The sequence below is a fragment of the Dunckerocampus dactyliophorus genome, chromosome 5 (genome assembly GCF_027744805.1).
Source record: "Dunckerocampus dactyliophorus isolate RoL2022-P2 chromosome 5, RoL_Ddac_1.1, whole genome shotgun sequence".
Lineage (NCBI taxonomy): Eukaryota > Metazoa > Chordata > Actinopteri > Syngnathiformes > Syngnathidae > Dunckerocampus > Dunckerocampus dactyliophorus.
Window position 1 is genome coordinate 30,641,980 of NC_072823.1, and position 26,473 is coordinate 30,668,452.

The 26,473-nt window shown below is 42.2% G+C and overlaps 2 protein-coding genes across 11 annotated transcripts in view; one reads left to right on the plus strand and one right to left on the minus strand.

Annotated features, from left to right (window-relative positions):
- Window positions 1-16,181, plus strand: part of prr33 (proline rich 33) — a 36,319-nt gene extending 20,138 nt beyond the window's left edge. The window contains exons 1-3 of one of the 3 annotated variants that reach the window (XM_054776275.1): window positions 2,833-2,916; window positions 3,084-3,124; window positions 10,482-16,181. In XM_054776275.1, the coding sequence (XP_054632250.1) occupies window positions 10,497-13,298 (2,802 nt within the window). In that variant the 5' untranslated portion in view covers window positions 2,833-2,916; window positions 3,084-3,124; window positions 10,482-10,496 and the 3' untranslated portion in view covers window positions 13,299-16,181. Of the gene's footprint in view, window positions 1-2,832; window positions 2,917-3,060; window positions 3,125-10,481 lie in introns of those variants that run through there. The other 2 variants (XM_054776276.1, XM_054776277.1) reach the window with 2 other exon arrangements.
- Window positions 9,523-26,473, minus strand: part of lsp1a (lymphocyte specific protein 1 a) — a 32,608-nt gene continuing 15,657 nt past the window's right edge. For all 8 annotated transcript variants that reach the window (XM_054776286.1, XM_054776279.1, XM_054776281.1 and 5 more), the window contains 11 exons: window positions 26,025-26,265; window positions 25,772-25,908; window positions 25,472-25,709; window positions 25,269-25,400; window positions 22,186-22,229; window positions 21,155-21,236; window positions 20,916-21,053; window positions 18,722-18,817; window positions 17,240-17,326; window positions 17,063-17,165; window positions 9,523-9,836 (listed from right to left, as the gene is read on the minus strand). In XM_054776286.1, coding sequence (XP_054632261.1) covers window positions 9,814-9,836; window positions 17,063-17,165; window positions 17,240-17,326; window positions 18,722-18,817; window positions 20,916-21,053; window positions 21,155-21,236; window positions 22,186-22,229; window positions 25,269-25,400; window positions 25,472-25,709; window positions 25,772-25,908; window positions 26,025-26,265 — 1,321 coding nt within the window. In that variant the 3' untranslated portion in view covers window positions 9,523-9,813. The remainder of the gene's footprint in view (window positions 9,837-17,062; window positions 17,166-17,239; window positions 17,327-18,721; window positions 18,818-20,915; window positions 21,054-21,154; window positions 21,237-22,185; window positions 22,230-25,268; window positions 25,401-25,471; window positions 25,710-25,771; window positions 25,909-26,024; window positions 26,266-26,473) is intronic.

Below are 26,473 nucleotides of genomic sequence, written 5' to 3' on the forward strand. Positions count from 1 at the left end.
ATAATAGAAAATAACACTGGGTTACAAATAAATATTTTTCTAAGCTGTCTGTGTTTTTGTCAACTGATTTAGGGCCATTTTGCACCGCTGAATCCAAAAATGACATCCATTTTTCTCAATCAGGTCAGGTTTTCACGCAGATTTGATTCTTGAAAAATCCGATCTTCTGTCTAAATTTGATGACATTTTTGTGACATTATCAGTTGATTTTCGTTAATACTTCTCATCCAAACAAAGGTTTCAGGGGAAAAAAGTAGTTTTCCAACAGAATGTATTAATTAAATGTTACAAACTTCAGTTTCTGTAGATTGAATAACAGACATTGATAAAGGTAAGTACATGTCAATTGAACGTTATGTCGTCATTGTGCAAAATTGAGGGCGTGAACATCCGTTTGTTGGAACCTCTGGTCTCTTCAACAGTAATCATCCATGGTGACTGCATCCCAGCGTCCCTGATGCCTGGTCTCCATCTCTCTTATGTGCTGATGGGGTCTCTCCCCCTGCTCATCACGCATTGATCCCAGATTCTCAGGAAACCGATGCACATGTGATAATAAGTAATGTTGGGCGTAGTTCCAAGAAGAAAGTTCTTCACGACCACAACAAAAGGCTTCAATGCTTCCAGTTCCGTCTCATTCAATGAGTTTTCAAACTCAGGATATCTGATGAGCTGACGGATTTGAGGACCATCAAACATGCCAGCTTACAACCTCGCTATGGTTAATCCAAGCAAATGAAGCAGCCGCCATCCTTGTCTAGAGCTTTGGTGAAGTGTTTCATCAAGCCGAGCTCGATGTGCAGCTCTGGGAAGAGTATCTTGTCCAAGGCACAAATTCCTCCCGCACAGGCCAGTCCTTCTTTGTGTGATGCTGAGCGACATCCCTACTATCCCACATGCACAGAAAGCATGGGTACTTGGTGAAGCCGGACTGTTGTCCCAACCAAAAAAATCATCATCTTCCGGTCGACACAAATAAGGCACTCATGCTGATCATAACACATTTTCTCCAGCACCGCTTCATAATTCTCCTTCAGTGTAGTCGCGTGAGCAGGAGGTGCAGCGGCAAACTGGTTGCCGCTGTGAAGCGGAACACATTTCAGCCATCGCTTGCTGCTGTCAGTGAACAGTCTCCAGTCTTTGGGTGCACACATTGGCACTCCAAGCTCGTGCAGAACACAGAGTCCTTCTCTTCAAAGAAAACAACAGAGGGACGTGAAAAAACAAAGTAGTGTAGCTTAGTTCAGAAAGTTGACCTGATGAGCAAAACCAATGTGATTTTTGGATTCAGCAGATTAAAATGATCCTAAATCAGAAAAAAAAACATAGTAAACTTGGTGTTGACCAGTGTAATAATATAAAATAATGCTATCCACGCAAAATATTCACACTTTAAACAAAACTGAACATGAAATCATTAGGGATGTCCCATATTCACTTTTTTGCCCATGTGCCGATTATTGTCCAACTCTCAATTTCCAATGCCGATATCAACCTCTACTGGTATGTGTAACACACTTATTTTGGCACCTAAATTGCATTTAATATAAATGATAAACATTGGGTGAACACAAGAGGCATATTTTTTAATAATTGTGTCTGACAGAAAAGCTGCAACTGTACATTGTTTACCTTTGAGTATGATCTCTGCAGCAGAAGCATCGCGTCAGCAGAAGATGTTGTCTTGCTCCAATAGCCATACAATCCTTCGTGAAGACGCATTCGCATGCTGCTGTGCTCACGGTCACGATCACGGGGCCGAGGTCGGCCATTTGGTGATGGCTGCCATAGACATATGGATGAAGTAATTGGGCACGTGAATACAGTGTTTTCCACAATGTCGGCAAATTAAGCTTTCAAAACGATGTTACAATGTCCAAATCATGCAGTCTATGGGCCAAACGCGTGAAGTCTTACCTGTGAAATGTTATTCCCTAGGATTTGGTTTGCAGCAAATGAATGAGGCATCTTCTCCGCTCCGACTCTTGCTACATCCAATACATTGACATATGGCTCAGCACTCAATGCGGCACATACAGACTGGATATATCATATGTCTATGAGCTATCGGTGGGCCGATATTATCGGACATCGCTAAAAATAACAATATAAAATAATGATATCCACACTAAATATTCGCACTTTAAACAAAACATCCATCCATCCGTCCGTTTTCTATGTCGCTTGTCTTCACGAGGATCGCAGGGGTATGCTGGAGCCTATCCCAGCTGACTTTGGGTGAGAGGCAGGGTACACCCTGGACACAAACAACCGTTCACACTCTTTCATACCTATGGACAATTTAGAGTCCAAAAGAAAACACATTATAAAATAATAACATAAAAATAATTCTATCCACACTAAATATTCACACTTTACTCAAAATATCAAATGAAATAATGCTATCTACACTTCACGCAATGATAAAAGTCACCTACGTGTTCGGGCCCTAAAAACAAAGGGGGCATCAATGCAACTGTTGCATTGATGCCATCACCAGCTCGTGATCTGCCATGTATATTGCACTCATTTTACTCCATTTTGCAGCAAGGTTATCAGCTGCGTGCGAACCCTTGCAAGGTTGTTGTGGGTCAGTGTAGACACTGACCCTAAATGTGTACCCTGAGTGGGGACCTTGTTGCATTCAAGCTGGACCCCTGGGGGGCCCTCGGAGCTCACTTATAGAGCAGTGAGTGGCTGAAACCTAAGGTCCTGAGCCCAGTGAGCCAGGGATCGGCGTCCCGCTTGGTGCTGTCACTGAGCCGTGTCTATTTTTGGACCATCATGGCGCCCGGTCCTTCCATTTGGAGGAAGGGGGGTCTAGTGGGGCGAGTCGTGAAGCTGCCGCTGTGACACTCCGGGCTGGGACAAGCAGGCAGCAGCCGGCCGGCCGCCCCCCGAGCAGCAGTCGCACAGGTAAACAACGCAATAACAACCCTTTCTTTACATGCTGGGGTCAGAGTGGCTAAGGGGGCGCCCACCTTTGCCCCGCGCATGAGTGAGCTCCGCTTTGAAGCTTCATACATCTGATTTGTCAACTTCCTGTTGACTTTTTGTGCAATCTTCTGCCCTTTTCTTTCAAGGGGAACCTGCCTGCTGCACTTGAGCGACAAGTCTCAACCCGGTAAGTCCACCTGAGGGGTCTTTGTGGGGGCTTTTTGGGTTTGGATCGGTCATTGTGGACCGTGGCGGCTTTTATTACACATCTATAATTATTCTTTCCTCTTTTGACGCTCGTCCACATAGCAAACCTTCCAGGCCCTTAAAAGGAGGAGGTGAGGGAGGGCTGGGGGGGCTCTCATGTTTTAGGTGGCCTCAGAGGGGACGGAGGCAGGTTGACGGCCTACATTTCATACAGCTCACCATCAATGTATTTGTGTTGTTGTTCTAAAAAGTCCAAGCATTTAAGAACAACTCAGTTCGCTCACATTTTAAACTCCTCCCTGATTGGCTCGCCTCCGTTGACGGCCTATCAGGTGTCAGCAGGCTGCGGCGTCATCGGGTCACATGTTCGCCAGCCACTTGAACACCTCAGCACATAAGGGAGTATAAAAATACATGCAAAGTAATCCGTCCTTTATGGCAGTGAAGCGGTTCCAGACCTGACCGTGATAAGTGAATTTCCGCCATGTAGGATTCCTTATTTAAGATAGATAGATAAGAATAAATAAGAAATAGAATAAGAATAGATAACAATAAATAAACCAATAAATATGGGACAGATCATGTCAAGTTTGGAGTGCAGTAATACATAATGAATAATAATAATACATTATAATAACAATACAACATAATTTAATACTGATCTTAACCGATACCTACATAGCAATGTCGTCCACCACTAATTACTGATACCAATATCAACTATATATATATTCAGTGCTTCATTACGATATTGATATCAGTCAATACCAATATAGAGCTGTCTTCCAGCGTTTCATGAACAGTATTAACCGATACTAGTACAGTAGACGCCCCTACAACGTAAATAATCCGTTCCGAGAACCTTTATGTTATAGAGATTTTATGTTATTTGAAGCGTAAAATACATGTAAATAGCCTAATCCGTTCCAAGATCTTCCCAAACTCACACCTTTGGGCCTTCAAAATATTCAAAGTCCATCAAATGTGGTGGGAAAATATAACAAAACATTAGCATAAACATAGTAGAGTAACATTCCAATATAAAATAAGGTAATAAATAAGATTACTGTAAATGAATAAAACTGAATAACAAAAACAATCCTACTGTTCACGAGGTGTCTTGATCAGGAGCGCAAGTGGAGGCAGGAAGGAGGAGGAGGACTAGCCTGAGTCGAAACACGACTCAAAGAGTCTAAGAGTCAGCTGGTCTCACAGACAAACGCACACGCACTACACGATAATGCTGTGTGCAAAATTTTTATTTGTAACTTAACTTAATTGTTTAAGTTAGTTTAAGGGCGACTATGAAGAGGAAGGAGCACTGAACTCTATAACTGGAATGGCCCCGATCGCTTGCTGCGCATTGGACGCTTGAAGCCACCGGAAGTATAGAAGTCGCCATGTTGTTTCACCCAAAACAAGAAAGCCGTAGAACTAAGAGGAGTTGGAGATTCTGTCTTGTGCTGCTATTAATTGCACAAATCGTGACACTCGTGAAAATCGCAACAAGGGACTTACATGTCACAGGTAGGTAAATGCTTATAAATCATAAAAAATAGTTAAAAAAATAGTAAGCATCTTTTCATCTAAGTAGTTGTAAATTATATGCTGCTATTATGTGTGACTATTTCAATGCAGTATTGTCATTGTGATCACTATCATAGTTCATCATTTCATGACTACTATTACTGTATGTGTGATTGTCATTGACAGCTTTGTCATTGTGGTTGTTGATATTGTTTTGTCCTTATGTCCTTGTTCGTCTTTATAGTTGTCACGGACATTTATTTGCTGATGTCGTTCTGTATGTTTCTGTTGTTCTGTCACAATTGTTGTTGTTGCTGCTGTTGTCCTTGTCTCTAGTCTCTCTTTTTTTGTTTTTGTCCCCCCCCCCCCGTTTCCTTTTCTCTTCTTCTCTGTCTCTGTCCCCTCCTGCTCCAGTCCGGTCGCTCCAAATGTGCTTTATAACAAGCATCAAGGTCAAATAAATTTTGTATAACAGGGGAAGTGTATATCACACTTCTCCCTGGCAGAGTAAATCTGTTGAGCACTTGACGGCATTTAGATCTACAATTCTATCTGCTTTAAAGGCTGGACAGGACAGGGGAAAAAAAAAAAAAAGTAGTTGTAAATGAGCCCTTATTCTCCTTTAGATGTCCACACTGCAATGCTCAACTTCTAAAGCAATGGGTAGTAAATATGCGGAGAGACAGGTGGATTCCTGCAGCCAGATCGCAACTCTGTTCAAGTCATTTCACCGAGGAGAACTTGGACAGGACCGGCCAGACTGTTAGATTAGGACAAAATGCAGTTCCAACAATATTTGACTTTCCCGATCATCTTCTAAAGGTATGCGTTGCATTTAACTTTGATACTACGTAGATCCTTTTCATAACAAATACCTGGTGAACACTGAAATTGAGTTGTTATGCATTGTAATGTCACACCTTAGAGGTAGGAAAAACCTTAAACTGGAGGGAAATTTTGAGATTTGGGTCTAGTAAATTTTCAATGGAATTTTTGTTAATTCGTGTTAATTTTTATACCGAAACATAATAAATATAGTGAATGAAGATACATGTACAGTATATGTATGCGTGTGTGCTTTTTTGGGTGAAGCAAGATTTCCGACAACCGGCTTCATGCGGTCAGCAGGGATGCCCCTTCCAGTAGTATAGAGTTCAGTGGGAAGGAGGTTGAAGGGAGAAGCCTGTCTCTCACACAAACTCACGTACGTGCTGTATAACTCAGCCAATGAGATGAGAGCGGAGGCGGTGCCCCGAAAATCAGCCAATGAGAGCGTGAAGCGTCAGAAGGCGTCACCAAGTGTTAGTCTGAACTTGCACCGCCTTGACGCTTTCCGTTATATGGAATTTCTTCCGTAATACGAAGCAAAAACTTTACATAAATTCTTCATGTTCAGTGGAATTTACGTAAAAGGAGGTTTATGTTATGCGAGGTACTACTGTACTGTCTATCTACCATTCAGTGTTTCATTAGAGATACGTATATCAACTGGCACCTACCTAGCAATGTCGTCCAGTGCTTGATTACCAATGCCGATGTCAAGCGATGTCATCTAGCGCTTATTACCAATGCCAGTATCAAACGATACGATATTATCCAGCGCTTCATTACCGACAAAGATAATCGATACCAATATAGCTATGTTTTTCAGCATTTCCTTACCGATAACAGATGCTAGTATAGCGATATCATCCTGCATTTTATTACCGATGTGCATATCAACCGACACCTACCTAGTAAAGTTATCCAGCTCTTGATTGCCGATGCTGGTCTCAATTGATACCTATACAGGCATGTCGTCCTATTATCGTCGTCTTATTACGACGTTGATACTAGTATCAACCGATACTGATATTATCCAGTGCTTTGTTTCTAATACAGATATCAGTCAATACCGATATAGCAAAGTCTTCCAGCATTTCATTACCGATAACTGATACCAGTATAGCGATATCATCCAGCATTTTGTTCCTGATATGGATATCAACCGATACCTATCTAGCAAAGTCGTTGCTTGACTACTGATGCCAATTTCAACTGATACCTATATAGCGTTATCGTCCAGTGCTTCATTAAGGACATCAATGTTGTCCAGCACTTATTACTGATACCAGTATCAACAGATACTGATATTATCCAGCTCTTCATTACCAATGCAGTTAACAAACGATACAGCAATGTCTTCCAGCATTTCATTACCGATACTAGCATAGTGATATCATCCAGCATTTTATTACCGATATGGATATCAACCGTTACCTATCTAGCGAAGTTGTCCAGTGCTTAATTACCAATGCCGATCTCAAACGATATCTATGTAGTGATGTCGTCCAGCCCTTCATTATAGACAACAATGTTGTCCAGCGTTTATGACCAATACCAATTTCAACTGATACAAATATCAATCGGTGCCAATATAGTGATGTCTTCCAACGTTACAGCACCCATATCAACCAATACGAGTATAATGATATCATCCAGCACGCCGATATCACCAGTAGCTACCTATCAATGTCATGCAACACTTCATTACCGATACAAATAGCAACCGATACCCATGCAGTCGTCCCTCACCACTTCCAGCTCTAAATTACTCGGCTTCTCGCTATCACAGCACAAATGTATTAATAAATCATGCTGTTTAATGGTTGAATACGGCCTATTGTAAGTTTTAAAAAATTGCATATTTGAACAAATATTACGCATTTCTGGTCTAAATGAAGTAGAAAAATGGCTAAATGGAGTAAAATACAAATATAAGGCATTAAGAAGACACATTCAAATACATATTGTATTTGTAGTAGTATTGTAGTGTGTAGTGTGTGTGGATGTGTAGTAGTTTTGTAATGCTATTCTACTTTAGTCACTAGATGTCAGTAATGTCACATTGATGAGACAATAGCCAACACAGGAAGCCCTAGGTGATAATGTGAGTCTGAATGTTTGGTTTTTTTGTATTATGTCTTACTAATGTCTCAACTGGCATATTTACTTGTATTGTATGTCTACTATATTGGCTCCGAGGCGGAGCGAAAATTCACGTATCACTGTTGGGTCTGGAACAAATAGCTGCCATAAACAAGAGGTTACTGTAGACTGATATTGTCCAACATTTCATTACTGATACAGGCAGCAGCTCTTCCATTTAACTAATCTCATGTAATGAACACATGATGCTTCTTTCGCTGTGACAGACACAAATAAACACAGTTTGTGCAAAAATACTGCAAATATGCAATGCAAGTTATGGAAAAAGTGCCGTATTCATTGTACCATAAATCACGGTGTATAAACCGCACCCCCATTTTCAGGCTCACGGCGGGGAAATAATTTTTTTTAGTTTAGAAATGCTTGCCAACTCTTTCGTCTCAAATCAACGTGGGTAAAGGTACTAAGCAATTTCAAAAAGAAGAAGAAAGGAGAAATCTGCCGTCCATCAATTCATCTGAAATGGAATTCATGTAAGAAAAGTTGGCTGTCAACTTGCCGATGATGTCCGCTCTCCAACGCCAGATGACTGACTCGTCCACACCGTGCTGCCGTCCTGCTGCCCGGTTCCCAAACTCTTCAGCATACCGGCAGACGGAGAGTTTGAATGCTGCTGTGAAAGATCGCCATGGCATTTTAGCTTTAGCTGCTTTAGCTTTAGCCTTGATTTAACGGTAGCTAATGTTGGCCAAGTGGTGACGCGAGCGGTGACACGAGCGGCGTTCTGCGCATGCGCATCAGTTATCCATGTATTGTACATAACACTGCATTGCTTCAGTGTGAATTTGAATAAACTCCAACTGCAATGTTTTAATGGAAGCTTAGTTTAGCTTCAGTGTATATAGAGATCGTTTCACTGTGTGAAAATACAGACACACAGCAGTCAGATAAGTAAAAAGGAATTGCACTTTCAGCAACTGTACAGCAGAGGGCGCTTAAAGTCAAAGCAACTGTCTGACCCACAGACGGCTTTTCTCAAGTCTGCTTCTGGTCAATTTCTGTCTGGTCACAGATTTGTCATCGTGTATAAACCGCAACCCGATTTTTGGCATCTTATCGGTGGAAAAAAAGCACGGTTTGTACACCGTGATTTACGGTACAAATTTTGTCTCAAATGGTCATTAAAATGATAACATGTAAGTAAGACAGGTTAGTCTTAATAAATACACAAATAACAATCCAATTCAATAATGCTGGCAGCGATACTGTTTGGAAAGCGGCACATTTCTATGTGGCACAAACATCCTTATGCGAACAAAGTGCAACGTATGAAACTCTGGACTCATACAATCAGTGTAATACAAATTATACACTGGGGTAATTCTGCAAGTCACGCATGAAATATTACATTAAAAGTGTAAAAGGAAGATGCCTTCCTCCCCCCTTGCATAACCAAAGGTCAAACTTGGACAAAATTCCACAACACCGACATCCAGAGGTCGCAAGCTTGTTGCTGTGTGAAGCACGTCATTGGCTGATATTGTTGTTGGCAGAAAATAACGATACTGATATGAACCAGTATCTGATTTTATTTTTTGTCAATATCGGCCGGTAATATCCCTACTGTTGACTGATGTATTCATTTTGTAGAGCGGCTTACGTGTAAATGTATATTATATTGTGTATACATTGTTTTAAAAAAAATAAAACACACAAAATTTGGGACAGGAATGGTCTGTAGTTGACAAGTTAGCTGACTTACTTAATATGCATTTTATTTTCTATTTCTTTACTTACTAAATGTAAGTACTGTTAGTTGTTGAGGTTGTGAAACGTTTTTGTGTGTGTCATATGTAATATGTTAGTTTAAAATGAGAACTCCAAGGAGAGGTGGCCGCAGCAGTAGTATCAAAGAGATCTTTATTGACTTAAAAAAGCTAAGTATAGAGTCATACAAGCATAATCAAAAATATGTTTATAGTAGAAAAAAAAGCCCCAGTCATTGAAACAGGAAGTGACAGGTGTCCATGTGACGTGAATAAACACATGTGAAATAGTCAAATACAGTATATACTGTATACTGTATATATACACACAACGTGAGCAAGAAGGGCTGCAATGTGATTGGCATCAGGTTAAGTCAGCATAATAAGTGTTGGAATGCTGGTTGTTCGGGTTGATGGTTTCAGTCCAAGCTGGGGAAATGAGAGCACCTCAGTAGTCACTTTGATATAAATCTGGAAGAGACAAGAAAGTATTTGACATTATCTGTCAATGAATGATTCAAGTTGTTCCAAAAGATGTCGCTTCCTTGAAAGCTGACTTTCCTTATATGGTGTTTGGAGGAGGAGCCTAAGATTTATATTTCTTATGTTTAGTTTTAGTCTGATACGTCTGTGTAGGCTCTCAGTCGTACAGGAGTTGTCCTGTAGTTGGGTATGAACGACTCTGATACTGGCTCGTTAGCATCTATTGTTCTGGCTCGATCCTGGCTCCACCTCATTTGCATGACTAAAAGCTGTGGGTTTTGGTCTCAGTAACCTGCTGAACACAGGGTCTAAATTAAACCTCAAACCACCATTCCGATTCCATACTACAGGGAGCTACACTTCCCTTTGATCGGAGGTGCTAATGGAAGGAGAGGATTAGACCACAACTCCTCCCAGTCTTAGTGTAAGGAACCAATAGGAGGAGGGCGTTGGCACACCAATTCCGCCCACTCTTACTGTATTTAAGGCCTAGGCTACCAGCACTTGTTAGTTCGCTGACAAAGCTCTTCGGATGAGGAGCGAAACGTCCGACACCTTCTTCACAGAAGTACAGATGACGTCTCAAGAAGCCTTTCCCTCGTTTTAGTCTGATATTTCTTCTTTGGTCTACAGGAGGCTGAGGCGCTCATGGCGGTCGCTTTTGGAGCAGTCATTCCGCATGGACTGCTTTCCCAGCCGTACCCGCCCCCCCTGTTGCCCAAGCCTGGAAAAGACAATGCCCGCCTCCAGAAGCTCCTAAAGAGAAGTGCCAAAAAGAAGGTGTCTGCCCAGGCCTCGCAGTCCGCCGCACCGTTTCGTTCCAGCCTCTCCCCAGTTAACGAAGCGAGCCCCGACCTTGAGCACAGTGAACACTCCACCCCGCCCAAGACCCCAGAGTTCGGCTTCTACGGGGTCCAGCAGGCTGCCCGCTTCACTGCCAGGCCGCTTTATCAGCATGTGGCGTCTCCGTACCCGCAGCGTGCGGCGTATGGTCGAGCAAGCAGGTTCTCTCCTCAGCCACTCGCATACCCATCATACTCACAACATGGTGCCGTGGCTTCTCTGTACTCTAGAGAGCAGCCAGCACCGGTGGTGCCGTTCCAGCTGGCACCAGCATTCCGGCCAGCGACCCCCATGATCTCTCAACCAACTTCTTCTATGCCTCAGGTGAGGGCGCCTCCCCCCGAGGTGAAAACACCAACTTTAAGTTTATTCAGTGAAGATCCTGCTAGTCTAAGACCTACTGTGGCCCTGCCCATCAAGCCAAAACCCGTGAGCCCAACTCCAACTTTCCACCCAGCACCGCCGGCTCATGCGTTGATTCGGCCGCTCACTGTGTTGACGGCATTCGTCAAGCCAAAAAGCCCTCGTCCAACATTCAAAGCCACCGAACCCTCAAGATCACCCAAACCGATGTTTGACGTCCCCCAAATTCGCTTGTACACAGCAAGCACGTCCTACTATGAAACGTCCAGGACACCTCCAGTCAACGACACCACTGCCCTAACTGCGATTGGCAGCACCGTCACTGAAAGTCAACAAGTTCCAACATCTGAGGCAAGGAGAGGAATGATCCAGGAGACCCAACATCTTCACCCAACACAACGAAAAAGCCCAACTTCAGAGATGAGAAAAGAAAAATCTAAAGTGGAGACAAATGCCGTTGCAGCTCCAACTGTTGAGATTAAGAGAGCAACACCAACATCCGAAATGAGAGTCAAGACACCAACTCACGAGTTGCAGTCTCCAAGAATCCTCGCCGGGCGCCCGAGAACCCCAGCAAGCCGGGCTGAGACCCCCGTCTTTGAGGTCTCAAGACCTAATCCTCTCCTGTTTGCGGTGTCACCAGTTCTCATGGAGTCAGAGAGGACATCAACTCCCAGAAGGTCACCTGCTCTTCAGAAACTGCCTGAAACGTTCCTGAATGGGGACGTTCAGAAGGAAGCTTCAGCCAACAAGCCACCACAGATGATTACCAAGTCCAAATCGGAACCAGACCTGACAAATAGAACTGTATCGGCTGCTCAAAGCCCTCAAAGACCAAAACCTCCAACAGCTGCGTTAAATCCTGCTGTGGCATCTTTCAGCTATCAGAGGCCTAAAACTCCAACCTATGAAGCCAACCGGCTTCTCAGCTCATCCACTGCATTCAAAAGACCAAGGACTCCAACATATGGGATGACCGCTCCTGGTGGATTAGCTGCAACCTTCCAGAGGTCTAAAACACCGACTCCAGTGTCTCCCAAAACAAGGTCTGGCTATCGTGGGCTGACACCTGCTGAGTACGCTGCTCACGGAGGAATCAAAACGCACAGTCCAGCATTCGGTATCACCGTTTCTCAGGCAGCATCTCATGACGAGCCTACAGCAACCAAGAAAGAATCACCAGAAAGAAAAACACCAACTCGAGAACTTACCGTGAAAGAAGAGTCCCCCAAAGATGACGTCCATTTGAGAGAACTAAAGGCCTCTGCCATGCCAACAATCCCCATCATTGTTGTTTCCCAAACACCCGACAACTCAGCAGAAACATCCAAACAGGAGGAAGCGATTGTTCCTCCAAAGCTTCCAGAGAAACAAGAACCTACGGACATTCAGGAGGCACCAAAGGACAAACCATCGCCCTCTCAGAAGAGTGCTCCTTTCCAGCAGAAGGTAGACATGACAAAACCACCTAAGGCCAAACAAACTCCAGCTGATAAGGATCCTCTGAAGGCTATCAGGAAACTTCTGGGCAAAGATAAAGTTCTGACCTCCAAAGATCAAGAAGAGGAAAAGGTCAAAGTGACAGTGAAACCTGGAGACACCATCAAGGTTGAGAAGGCCAAAGTGAGCAATGCAACCTCAGCTGAGGCCACCAAAAGTAAAGATCAGGACAAGAAAAGTGAAACATCTGTAGGACTTAAAGCTGAAAAAAAGAGTGACGATACACTTAAAAACCTCCAGAAGCCAAAGGCACTAAAACCTAAAATGAGCGGTTGGTCCAGACTCAAGAAGCACATGGTGGTGGAGCAGGAGGAGCCTTCATTTCCACAATCTTGCTCTCAGAAGGAGACCACTGGCCAGGACCAGAACCAGGTCAGCGCTGCCGGCCCGGGCCAAGGGGGTTCTCCCAAAGCCACCAAGATGTGGGACGCCGTCCTCTTTCAGATGTTCTCCAGCAAGGAGAACATCATGCATCAGATTGAGCTGAACAAGCGGGATGAGCAAAAGACAGAGGAGAAGACTGAGGAGAAGAGGGACGAGGCGAAGGACATCCCTTCATTTGCATACAAGTTGCCCATCTTGCTCTTCAGCCCCAAATTTGACGCCAAGAAGCTGAAGGAGGCGGCGTCGCGGCCGCTCACCAAAATCTCCACCGTCTTTGAGATGGGTCTGATTGGACGCAAGGCCAAAGACGAGGAACCAAAAGATTTTAACAGAACAGCCAAAGGCTTCAGCACAGCTTAGAGATCGACACCAACCAGGACGTGTTTTGATGCTTCACCAAAATAAGCGCGCTTGTGTGGACTCTGCATCATTGCTGAACCTGATGCTTCTGGTGGTTTGGACTTTACACAAGGTTTGTCTTACAGATGTCAGGTCCTATTAAAGCTTTGATGACTGAAGTCCGTAAAGAGCAGCTCATGTCTTCTTTGGACGTGGTTAGCGTGTTCACGTTACCGTTTGCACTTTGATTCCCGATGGTGCTACTTGCTTCTCGCCTGCTTGATGGCTTAGTTTTGAGCTTGTAGATTGCTTCCAGTGTGTTGTGGAGCAGCTTTGAATGTGTTCATTCTAACTTTATGTTCATTTTGTGCAGACTTGAATTAAATGAAGCAGCTTTTCAAAGTCTGTGGGACTTAATCATGATAATTTGATGTTCTGAAGACGCTTGAAAGAGCACGCATCTGCGACTTGAATTGTGTGACTTGAAGGTGGACAACGACGGCACTAAAATGAGGAAGTTGAAACAGGGATTAAGTTGCTGGGTTGCATGTGACGTCAAGTTTAGTTGCTGCCATCACAGACAGATGACGGGCAAACAAGCGTAGTTGTAGCGAGTCGTCGAGTGAATTCAGAGTGAAAATGCTGCATACATGCACTCTTTGTCACTGATTCTGTTAATAATTTTTATGAATTCTGTTCATAATTTTAATGAACAGAATTTCTATGCGCACCCAAAGCGTCAAGACGGTCCGATTTGGGGGCCTTAGAGTCTCATCTCTGCTATTTGCAGATGATGTGGCCCTGATGGCCTCATCAGGTTACAATTTACAGTGTTTACTGGGACGGTTCGCAGCTGAGTGTGAAGCTTCTGGGATCAGACTGAGCACCTCCAAATCTGAGGCCATGGTTCTCAGCCAGAAAAGGGTGGATTGCATCTTTTGGGTTGGGAGAAAGGTCTTGCCCCAGGTGGAGGAGATCACGAGTGAGGGAAGACTGGACCATGAGGTCGACAGGTGGATCGGCGCAGCGTCTGCAGTAATGCATTAGCTGTAGCGAGCCGTCGTGGTGGAGAGAGTTGGAAGACAAATCTCTCACTTTACCAGTCCATCTATGTTCCTACCCTCACCTATGGTCATGAACTTTGGGTCGTAACCAAAAGAAGAAATTTGAGAATAGTGATAGTGGGCGAAATTAGTTTCCTCTTCAGACTCATAGAGAGGGTGAGAAGGTCGCTCATCCGGGAGTACCTCAGAATAGAGCTGCTGCTCCTTCACATTCAGAGGAGCCAGTTGAGCTGGCTCAAGCATCTAGTGTAAATGCTTCCTGCACTTAGGGTAGACCGAGGACACGCCTGAGGGATTGTCCCGCAGCTGGCCTGGGAACGTCTTTATGTCCCCCCGATGGAACTGAAAGAAGTGGCCGAAGACCAGGAAGTCTGGATTTTTACTGAGATTGCTGCCAGCCTGCAACCCAGACCTGCATAAGCAAAGAAAATGAATGGATGGATGGGCTGTTCTCGCATGTGGAAATCCTTGATTTTGTAAAAGGTTACTGCAGAGTTCCTAATCATAAAGGAAAACAAGTTCAAGAAACAACCAAAAAACTCAGAGAAAGGTGGCTGTTGAACCTGTCTTTCTCGTCCAGTGGAGCGGAGTATGAACATGCTCGAGTTTGACTGAAAACCATCCATCCATCTTCTTCCGCTTATCCGGAGTTGGGTCGCGGGGGCGGCAGCCTCAACAGAGAAGCTCAGACTTCTCTCTCCAAAACTACTTCATCCTGCTCCTCTCGGGGGAACCCGAGGTGTTTCCGGGATACATACTGTATGTCCTGAGTCTTCCTTGCTGCCTGGGAGGCATCCTGACCAAATGCCTGACCCCCTCAGCAGTGGCTCCACTCAGAGTTCCTCCTGGATGACAGTGCTTCTCACCCTGTCTCTCAACTTGTCGTTTTGGTCACTACCCAAAGCTCATTAGGAACGTAGATCAAGCAGTAAATTGAGAACTTTGCCTTTCGGCTCAGCTTCCTCTTCACCACGATGGACCAGTGCAGAGTCCTTTGACTGACAACATGCAAAATTTTTCGTACAACCAAAGTTCAAATGTTGTCGAAACTCAAAAGTACCTGAAAACAAACAACATGTGACTCAACAATGACGCACAACATTTATTTCACAGCATGAAAGCAACTGCAGACGCCGTAATTAGATTTCAGCAACATATTTGAGAAGAACAATACAGAAAAAGTTATCAGCGAATTGCCTGATAACACATTCCCACAAAGATCTCACGCACGCATCGACATTAGGGCTGCAGCTAACGATTATTTTCTCAGACGTTTAATCTGAAGCTTGTTGTTTCGATGAATCGAGTAATCGGTTTGGTCCAAGATGGTGGTTTGGTCCACAACATATCAGAAACGAGACAACAATGCTGTCAAAGCTGATGTATGTGAATATCTTGTTTGGCCAAAAACACAAAGATCACAGGTCTGGTTTCATGGATGACTAAGAAAATTTAAAAAAATATTCACATTTGAGAAGCTGAAAGCAGAGGATATTTACATTTTTAAAACAAACAATGATTAATCAAATACCAAAATATTTGTTGATGAATTGGACAATCAATTAATCATGGATTAATTGCTGCAGCTCTCATCAACATCCATCAAATATGCTACTTACTCGTGCACCAATAAGTCCAACATTGTCTTTCATGGCCTCAAAAGCAGATGTAGAGAAATTATGTACCGCCATACTTTTGTAGTTCTTCAACTCCTTGCGAGTGTAGAAGGAAATGTGATCATTCAGATCGCTGACTGCGTGCGTGATCAATGTTGCCAACTCCTCAGTAGAAAAGTAGCTATCGGCTGTCCTCGGAGTCGCTAGTCGCCATCGGCTATCCATCCATCCATCTTATTACGCTTATCTGAGGTCGGTCGTGGGGCCAGCAGCCTAAGCAGGGAAGCCGTCCCCGTCTTCACCGTCCCCGGCTACTTTGTCCAGCTCCTCCCGGCGGATCCTGAGGCGTTCCCAGGCCAGCTGAGAGACATAGTCTCTCCAACGTGTCCTGGGTCTTCCCTGATGTCGGATGTGCCCTGAACACCTCGCCAGGGAGGCGTCCGGGAGGCATCCTGACCGGATGCCCGAGCCACCTCATCTGCCTCCTCTCATTGCGGAGGAGCAGCGATTCTACTCTGAGTTTCTCCCAGGTGACAGTGCTTCTCACCTCATCTTGAAAGGAGAGCCCAGCAACAATATGTGCTTTCACTTTTCAGTCTTCAAACACCAGAAAAGTCTCCAACAACGCCAGGAAAAGCTGCTCGATTTGTCGGCAGTCGTTTTTGAGAAAATATGACGCCAAGAAGGTGTGGAAAGTCGCCATATTTAGCGACAAAGTCACCTAGTTGGCAACACTGTGATGTCGGGAAAATCGTTCAAATCTGGTCAAAAGGCTTTCTTCTTCAGAGCGTATGCACTCGATCACTTCTGGTTAATAATACTTACTCAATGCCCTGCTAATTGAACGTTGCCGTAGGTCACGTGCTTGCAACCCAGCAATGGAGGTCGAAGGTGAAATGGTTGAAAGTGTGAGGCGAGCTGGCCATTGTTCATTTTTTTTAAGTGTGTGTTTTTTTTATCCTTAAGTTAAAGCAAGCGTCCCTTTCAGAATAAATGTAAGGCAAAGTTCTTCACGTGTTTCCAATGTATTTGTTGAAGTTGAAGACGAGCCCTGCAGCTGTGCAGGCGTGTACGTTGGCAGAGGACGCCATTAACGTGTTCTCACCTGACTCTGCATTGGTGCCATCTCCTCCGTGCCCCACGGTGATCTTCTCGTACTTGCCGTGTCCAGTCACCACAAACTTGTACTTCTTATTTGCAGCAGAGCCCTGAAGAAACAGTGATTTGATTCTATTCTATTCGAGCGCTCTACTGTATGTTTATTACTTTTCGCATGCCTCACCATCATGTTTTGTCCCTGCTTCCCTGATGAATCTCCAATGATCTCCCACATGTTCTTCTTTTGCATCACATCTCCACACTTCACATCCTGACAGGACACTCAGTGATTACTAACTAATGCTTAGCTTAGCTTAGTTTAGCGTAGCATGGGTGGAGATCAGGGGTTTCCAAACATTTTTCCAGCGAGGGCCAAAGAGTGAAAAAAACAAACTGCTTCTCACCTTTAATCATGTCGGTGAAAAAGCCTATTTGTACTTTTCTCTATGCTCTTGTTTTTCAAATTGGTGTTTGTTTTTTGTTTTAATTTTCCAAATATTTCTGTTGAAATAACCGTGGTACATTTTTTCTTGTAATATTCTGACTTTACTCTCCTACTTATTTTGACTTTAGAATTATTCCCAAAGCTAATATTCCAAAAATGACAACTTTATTTTGTTGTGTTTCTCATAATATTATGACTTAATAATTAATTAATAATTTTCTTTACTATTTCAATTCTTTGCTATTAAATGACATTATTTTTAGTCATAATATTACGAGTTTATTCTTGTAAAAACTGGACATTTTTCTCTTCAAAATTTTAACTTTATTCTTATAAAATTACAACAGTTTCTGCCTTTTAAAAATTTCCAGCTATTTCAACTTTCTTCATGTAAATTCTCTTCTCGTAATATTATGACTTTACTCCCATAATATTTGGACTTTAGAATTTTTCCCCAACCAAACATTCCAAACATTACAACTTTATTTTGTTTTCTTTCTCATAACATTAAGACTTAAAAAACAATGTATTTTTTTATTTTATATTTCAAATGACCTCCTCATAATATTACAAGGTTATTTTTGTAATTCTGACTTTTTTCTCGTTACAAGACAACTTTTTTCTCTTAATATTTTTACTTTAATCTCGTAAAATTACAGCCTCTTTTTTCCATGTCTCCTTTTTTTTAATTCCAACTATTTCAACCTTCTTCATGTAAATTCTCTTTTCATAATATTATGACATGATTCCTGTAATATTTTGACTTTATTTTCGTAACATTAGAACTTTTTCCAAAACCTAATTTTCTAAAAATTACAACTTTATTATTTTGTTTGTTTTTCCTAACATTCCATCTTTTTTTAAAAACTCTTTTTTCTTTAATATTTCAACTTTATGCTACTGAAATGACATTATTTTTCTTCATAATATTATGTTATTTTCATAAAATTAGGATTTTTTCTGGTTAGATTGCAACATTTTTCTCTTAATATTGTAAAATTACTGCTGATTTTTGAATTTCTGTTGTTTTTTTAAAGTTTTTTTGTTAATTACATTTTTAGAATGTGGCCAATAAAAAAAAACAAAAAAAAATCCGCCACGAACTGCAAACGGCCCCAGGGGCCGTACTTTGGACACCCCTGGTGTACATTTTTCTTGCCTCCTCCACTAGAGGGCCACATAGAGGAATTGTGGGATCTGCCCTAGCAAGGTCATACTCACTGCTGGTCGGCTCTGTGAAGGTCGGCTGCTGTCTGCTTGACCTTTGACCCACTGAGTGATCATGTTGGCCACGCCTACTTTTAACCCCTCAGTGTCCTGAGGGGTAAAACACAAAAAGACATTTTAAAGGTCCACTATTATGCAAAATAGCATCATTTCTGCTCTCCCTGAATGGTGATATGGAGTTTGGAAACAGTCCTTCGCTGCAGAGACAAACTGTAAAAATCCAGGCTTCGCTATACATTGTAAAATGGAGCTGCGCCAGTTATTCGCCAATCAGCTACAGACGTGGGAGCTGTATGTTTGATTATTTTGTTTTTCTTCGGCAAATATGCTAATCTAGCATGATGTCAAAATGTAATGTTAGCACTTTAGCATCACATTGCTATGCTAGTGTTGCGAACGTTTGCGTCCTCCTGTCCCACTCCTGCATGTTGCTAGGCTGTATGTGATATATGGCATCTGCTACGTTGGGCAAGTGCAGAGTTCAAGTGTATCAAGCACACAACAGCTCAAGACTAGAATATTGGAGAGTTCAAGAAAAAGCATGGCAAGTCACCACAAGTCGTTTGCAAGACCAACTTGAAATGAAAAATGCACTTTTTGGGGAATTTTGCACGTCATCCAAAATCCTTACTCGAGACATGTTTTTTTCTCTTTTCTGTGCATTCTAAACATGTAAAAACAGGTAAAAAGAGGCAGCTAAATAATGCTCGTAATGGTACACACCTCTTCCGCCTAGAAATGAAAACCTATTAAAACGTGTCCAAAAACCTCCAACAAAGTTTTATGGTTTTATATCCATGCTGTGAGCATGTTGTAACAGGTACATTCATGATAACAAGTAATACTTACAGTATTTTGCCCTATTTGGTTCTACTGGGATACACGTATTTCGGTTATAAAGCCCTCTAAAAAACCTCCAACAAGGTTTCATGGTTTTCTATCCATGCTGTGAGCACATAGTAACAGGCACATTCACGATAACATGTAATGCGTACAGTATTTTGCTCTATTTTGGTCATTTTCGGCATTAGCGGAACCTTCCTAAGCGTGTTCATTGCACACGCAACATTGAAAGGAACACTACACACCTAGCGTTAACTTTTAGACAAAAAAATTATTATTATCAGTCTTACAAAAATGCCTAAAAAAGTCATCTGTATTGGAAAAAAAATGCCAAAAGGGTAATTGGTGTTGTATTGTGAAAGAATGCCAAAAAATTATTACATTGGTATTGGAAAAATAATAGTTGCTATCGTATGGGGGGGGGAAATGCCAAAAAGGTAATTACTTTTTAAATTTCCCCCTTCCTTGGATGAATAAAGTAAACAACAATCCAATCCAATTATACTGGTATTGGAAAAACAATGCCATAAATCAGTCCTGAAAATAAATGTCCAAAAATTATTAATTAGTAATTGGTGTTGTATAATAAAAAAAATGCCAAAAAGTAATTGCTGATGTATAAAAAAAAAGCCAAATAAATAATCTGTATCATATCAGGATGGAAAAAAAAGTCAAAAGGGTAATTATATCGTTACTGGAAAAAGAATGCCAAAGAGTAATTGGTATCAGTAGCAAAAAAATGCCTAAAACTGTAAACTGTATTTAAAAAATGCCAAAAAGTAACTGGCAACAAAAACAAAAACACAGCAGCTGCGCGGCAGGTCCGATATGTAGTGTTAGCTTTTGCTAGTGGCCTAAGGCGTTGTGAGCCAGGGGGTGGTGAAGCTAGTCGCTAGGCAGCTAGTAGCTAGTGGCGAGGTGTCACTATGCCAGTAAAGTAGTTGTTGGGCGTAACAATGTAGCAATAATGTAACAATAATAATAATAATGTCGCTGTAGTTTGGTTAATATGCACGTGTGTCCCATTACGTGCGTTCTTAGCTGCCTCTTTCTAGCTGTTTCTTTATCTTTAGAACACACAGAAAAGAGAAAAACGCGTGTTTTCATGACGAATGTACTTAAAACGTGACTTTTTCCGTATTATATGGTATTTATATGTCACCATGGCAGTACTGTTCACAGACTGATGGTTGACTGATGGTGTTCCTACGTCTACATGTGTCGAAAAGTTTGTATGCTAGCATCATTCCTGACAAAGCGGACACATGTAGTTCAAAATAAGACTTGTTGAAGATCATGAATCTAGCTCTGCTGGCTGGTATGAAGGTGGTCACGTCTCTCTAACCTTGCTGGCTGTTGTCTTTGCGGGACTGCTGGACCAGGCCTCGCCGGCCTCAAAGAGGTTCTTCTTGAAAGTGACGGCCTCCAGCGAGTTGGGCATGTCAACCATCGGCGCCTTCGCCCCTCGAGGTTCCTGAGAGTTCTGGACAAAGAACACACAGTGTGGGACCTCATGTGGTGAAGGCACCAGAGTAGAAGATTCACAGACTCGCACACAGGTGGTCGCAATGTGTGCGCACTGACCTCCACGGCGTGGGCGTACTTCTCCATCTTGTCGTCAATCTTGCTGACGAGGACGAGCGCTTGCGTCTTCTTAAAACTGTTACTGAGGCCGAGACGAGGCAAACGGTCAAAACTCTGTCGTCACGGCAACTAAATCTGCTGTGACTGGCAAAAGTTATACGAGCCCTTCCAGACGTGTTATAGATGACACGTTCAAGCAGGGGTGCCCAAACGTTTTCCAAGTGAGGGTGACATAGTGAGTAACTGATATTTTGTAAAGCAACACGTGTACTGTAGGTATGCTAAGACGTTAGATATATTCCAAGAAAAAACTGCATCTCAGCTTTGTCATACAGGTGAAAAAGCCTCTTATTAACTTATTAATACGCTTTTATGCACCTGAACGCCCGATCTGTAAATAACCCCACAAGAAAAAGTCCCACACAGTGTGTCACTCTGTGCGCTTGGCCTGCCAGATCCCCGGAGTCACTGGGTGGGACTTTTTTTAAAGACAAAGTTTATGTTCCACCACTTTCAGCAAATATCCCTGACCTGGAAGATGGAATAACAGCTGCGATCAACACGGGGGACCGCCGCATCCTGAGTAGTATGAGGGAAAAAAATAACATCATTTCAATAACATAAAGTAGAAATATATTTTTTTTAAAAAGTAAATTAAAAAAGTAGTAATAAGAGAAACAAACAACAAAATAAAGCTAATTTGGGGAACATTTGGTTGCAGAAAACGTATGGGAATAAAGTCGTACTTGTAAGAAGAACATTTACAAAAAGAAAACTGAAATACATGGAAAATTTAAAAAAAACAGCAGAAATGGAAAAAAACAGCTGTAATTTTACAAAAATAAAGTCAAAATATTAAGTGAAAAAAAGTCATGTTCCATTCCCCTGGGCCACACTTTGGACACCCTTGCTTTAAAAGGTCTTGCTCCTTTGATGGAGCTGCCTCACACAAACAAGATCGACTGACTGATTACACAGGACATCTTTTCCTGACCTGGTAAATATAAAATATGAAATATTGCAAAAGTCACCTTTTCTTCAGTGAGCGGTTCAGAGATTCTGTCCTCTCTGTGATCTGTAACGGTCAAAAGGTAAGTGGTCATTTTTCACAGGAAGTGTGCATGTTTATGAGGACGTATTGTCAAAAAGCCATCGTGTAGTCTGTGAGTGATGCATATGCTCAGGTTATATAACAGCATATGCTATAAAAATATCACTCTTCCCCCACCAAATCCTCATCATTTTCACTTTTGACAACTGTGGTGCGTTCAACAACGGCCGTGCAAAATCTCAACGCTTGAGGAAAAAATATCAGAACAGTGGTACGTGTGCTTTGTACATTTGACATGTTTTATTAATTTATGAATTCAGTGTTTTTTCAGTGGAAAAAATTGTTTATATTTTCAGAGAAAAATGTTAATACATTTGAAACAGTAAAGCCATTAAATAAATGTAGATATATTTATTTCTATAAAACCAATTAAATATTTTTTTTCTGTGGGAAAAAAATGGGTCTGTTTATAAAAAAAAATTTAAATTTTTTTTTTACATTAAATCTATTATATCAATTATTATAGTAATAAAAACAATTCTGTGATTAAATCGATTTTTAAGATGAAATACCTTTTTAAACTACTATTATTTTTAATTAAATATTTTTTTCTGTGGGAAAAAAAATTGATTGGCAGAAAAACATTAAATCCATTTTTTAAAATTAAATTACTATTATATTATTAAACATTTTTGCTGTGGAAAAAATGTCTATTTTGAAGAAAAAATGTAAATACATGTTTAAAATTAAATCTACTGAAATTATTATACTAATCAAATTTTGTTGTCTATTTTGGAGAAAAAAGTTTAAATACATTTTCTAAAATAAAAAAATTAATTACTTTTATGTTAATCTAATATTTTTTTCTGTGGGGAAAAAATGTCTATTTTCAAAGAAAAAAAATACATTTTAAAAATGAAATCAATTATATAAATAATTATTCTACTAATTCAAAAAAAAATTCCTGTGGAAAAAAACATTCTAATTATGGAGGAAAATAATTTAATATACAGTCAAACTTGTCTATAGCGGCCACTAGAGGGAAACTGCAAAAGTGGCCCCTATAGACAGGTGGCCTCTGTAGACAGGTTGGCAGCCATTTTGAATGTTGACCAGTAGAGGGCACTGTGGGACTGCGGATAAAAGTTGTACAGCACTACTAGGCTTGTTATTATCCACGACCCACAGAACAAAGCTGTGCTAGAATTGTCTTTTGTTATGTTTGTTTTTAATATTTTACTTTTTATACGGCAGAGTGTCATTACAGCTTTAGTTCATCAGGAAGTGACGGGAAGTGACGGTGGGCGTCCCGAGCAGGAGAGCTAGGCTCAGTGCTAGCTGTGAGTTTCGAGAGAGTTGGGAAGTGTGTTTATGTTGGCGTGGATGTAAAGTCCTGCAGTGTTCTCCGCTGTTAATAAAGCCATTAAAGTGCATCGGCGACGTGAGTCTCTCCTTCCCCACAACAAGCGGCATTACAGTATTGACCAGTGCACATTGTCTCACACCAGGAAATAAACGGTGTCACTGTCTGCAACAAGCTCCAAAGAAGACGGCTTTTTATGTGGAACAACTGACAGTTTGTGTGGATCTTGTGAATGATTGTGACTGAGCTAGGACTCAGTAATTAAAGTCTACACACGACGGCTTCATTGATTAAAAAAACAAACTTTTTCGTGCATGAAGCTTCTGCTTGAGTCGGTAATTTGGCCGCTATATGCGGTCAGATATTGACCAAGGGAGACAAAATGGGTGGCCGCTGGCCGCGTTGGACAGGTGACTGCTATACACAGGGTCTATAACATGTACATTTGCTGCGGGGGATTTTTCAGTGGCTGCTATAGGCAGGTGGCCGTTCTATAAAGGTGGCCAATAAGACAGGTTTGACTGTATTTTAAAAGTAGATCAATTATTATTATTATTGATTAAATATTTTATTCCTGTGGGCAAAAAAAATGTCTATTTTGGGGGAAAAAAAAGACTTTATTACATTTTTCTTCCATGGGAAAAAAATATATTTATTTTCAGATGAAAAAATTTAAATACATTTTTAAAATGAAATCAATCAATAAATTATTATGATCCTATTTAAACTTTTGTATGTCTTATTTTGAGAGAAAAAAGACTAAGTCAATTTTTTTTTAATTAAATAAATGAAAATTACTTACAATATTTATTTCTGTGGCAACAAAATGTCTAGAAAAAAATGTTAATACCTTGTGTATAAATACGTTTTTTAATCAGCAAATGTCTGGGGATCCCCTGCAATAGTGGCTTCATGGTGTGAAGCCTGTGTTCATTTTGGTCTGCCGTGCTCGCTCTGATTGGCTGACGGCTTCAGGACACAATGCATAGGCCTTTAAAAAATATATATATATTTTGTTTCCATGTTGCCTAATTTTAATGTTGGCTTTCTCTTTAGTAGTTGAATGAACATGGAAGTATTCCCACAGATAAATACTATTTACCATACTATTTCAAAGCCAGTGTACAGTATATTGCTGATGACAGTCAAGTGAGTTTAAATGTACTTTTCGTAGTACGTACAGTGCATGTTGGATGTACTTATCTTCATTTCAATGTGGACAAACAAGAGCAAAAAGAAAAAAAAAACCCATGCAGAGCCATGCACACGTCAAACATGAGATCCTGAGAGGTCCTGAGGACATGTTGTCATGTCTCGGATGACCTCAGAGGTGACCAGGAGATGATGTGACACGTGTGTGCACAAAGTGGGTGACAAATGTTTGGTGCGTGAGATGACATAAATCAAAACTCTCTGGACACGACAGTCAAACAAAAGACGTTGATGACGCAGGCGAGTACAGCATGCGTCATGTGACTTACGAGCGGAGGCTGCAGCGCTCGGCTGTGAAGGTAACACAAACATCCACTGTTCAGTTACCAAAAAGTCTCCGCCTCCAGGAAGTACAGGGTGTTAGCTAGCGCCACCTTATACAAAAATGTAGCACTTCACGAAATATTTTTGATATGTTTCACAAGTTTGGAGCTACAGGCTGGAAACGGGGATTTCATCACCATGGCAACATGACATCTAAGGTTTACTTTGTGGGTGGGCGTCTTGGGACTGAAGGGGCTGCAGGCCTCGACAGCGTCGTGCTCGCTCATGCTCTTCATCGTCACCGCTGCGTCCATCCTCCTCCTCTCCATGTCCTCCCTCATGCGCCGACGCTCCTCCTGTCAATCAAAAACAACAAAAGGAGCAAAGTAACGACTGTGCTGGCATCGCCTTCAGGGGGCGTGGTCACCTCCTCTTTGGCGAGCCGCTGCTTCTCCTCCTTCTCCCTCCGTTGCTCCTCCTCCTGGTGGACGTGGCACCTCAGCTCCCGCCTCCCCTTCAGCTCCTCCAGCTCCAGCTCGGCCTCCGCCTGCCAACACCTCAGCTGCTCCGCCTCCTGGTTCTCCTTCTCCTGCAGGCCGCAGCGGATCTTCTCCAGGCGGCGCTCAGCCTCTACGATGGCGTCTGCCTCGCCCTGCTCGCTGGACCTGCGACACACACATCAAGATGTGTACTTGTGCGTGTGGCAGGCTCACACAAGACAACTAACCTGGCGGGCTTCTCTGATTGGTTGTTGGGGGATGATGTCACTTCCTGGTGGTCTGCATCTGTATTGGAGTGTTTGGGATCTTGGACAAGGAAAACCTTGGACGTGTACGACACTTGGACTTGTTGTCTTCCTTCCGCCTGCACACAAGAACCAGAACCTTTTCTCACTTTCACCCTGAAAGTCCAATTTGGACCATAATAGGATGCAATGACTTGTTTCCGATAAAATGACATTCCTTTCATATCTCTCTCACCTGCCCGTCTTCATCACCATCATCAGCATCACGCATCAGGCGACCGGAGGACGTGATGGAGGTGTTTTCAGGGGATGTTCTGTTTACAGCATTGTGTTCCTCTTCATCCTCTTTGTCCTCTGTGCCTCTGTGGACAACCTCCTGGAGGCGCTGTTGCAGCCGCCTCTCTCGCCGCTGCGTCCAGTCGCTGAAGCCCTCGTCCTCCTCCAATGATGGAGAGCTGCTGGGCTTGAAGTCGTACCTGGAGAAACAGGAAAGGCACAGATTGAGTGGGAATGTGATTATCACCTCTTCGATCACCTCGGGCCGCATGGTGGTCTAGTGGTTAGCACGTTGGCCAACACAGTAGAAGCTTGGAGATGGGAAGACCTGGGTTCGATTCTCCCTTGGGCATTTTCTGTGTGGAGTTTGCATGTTCTCCCCGTGTGTGCGTGGGTTTTCTCCGTGTA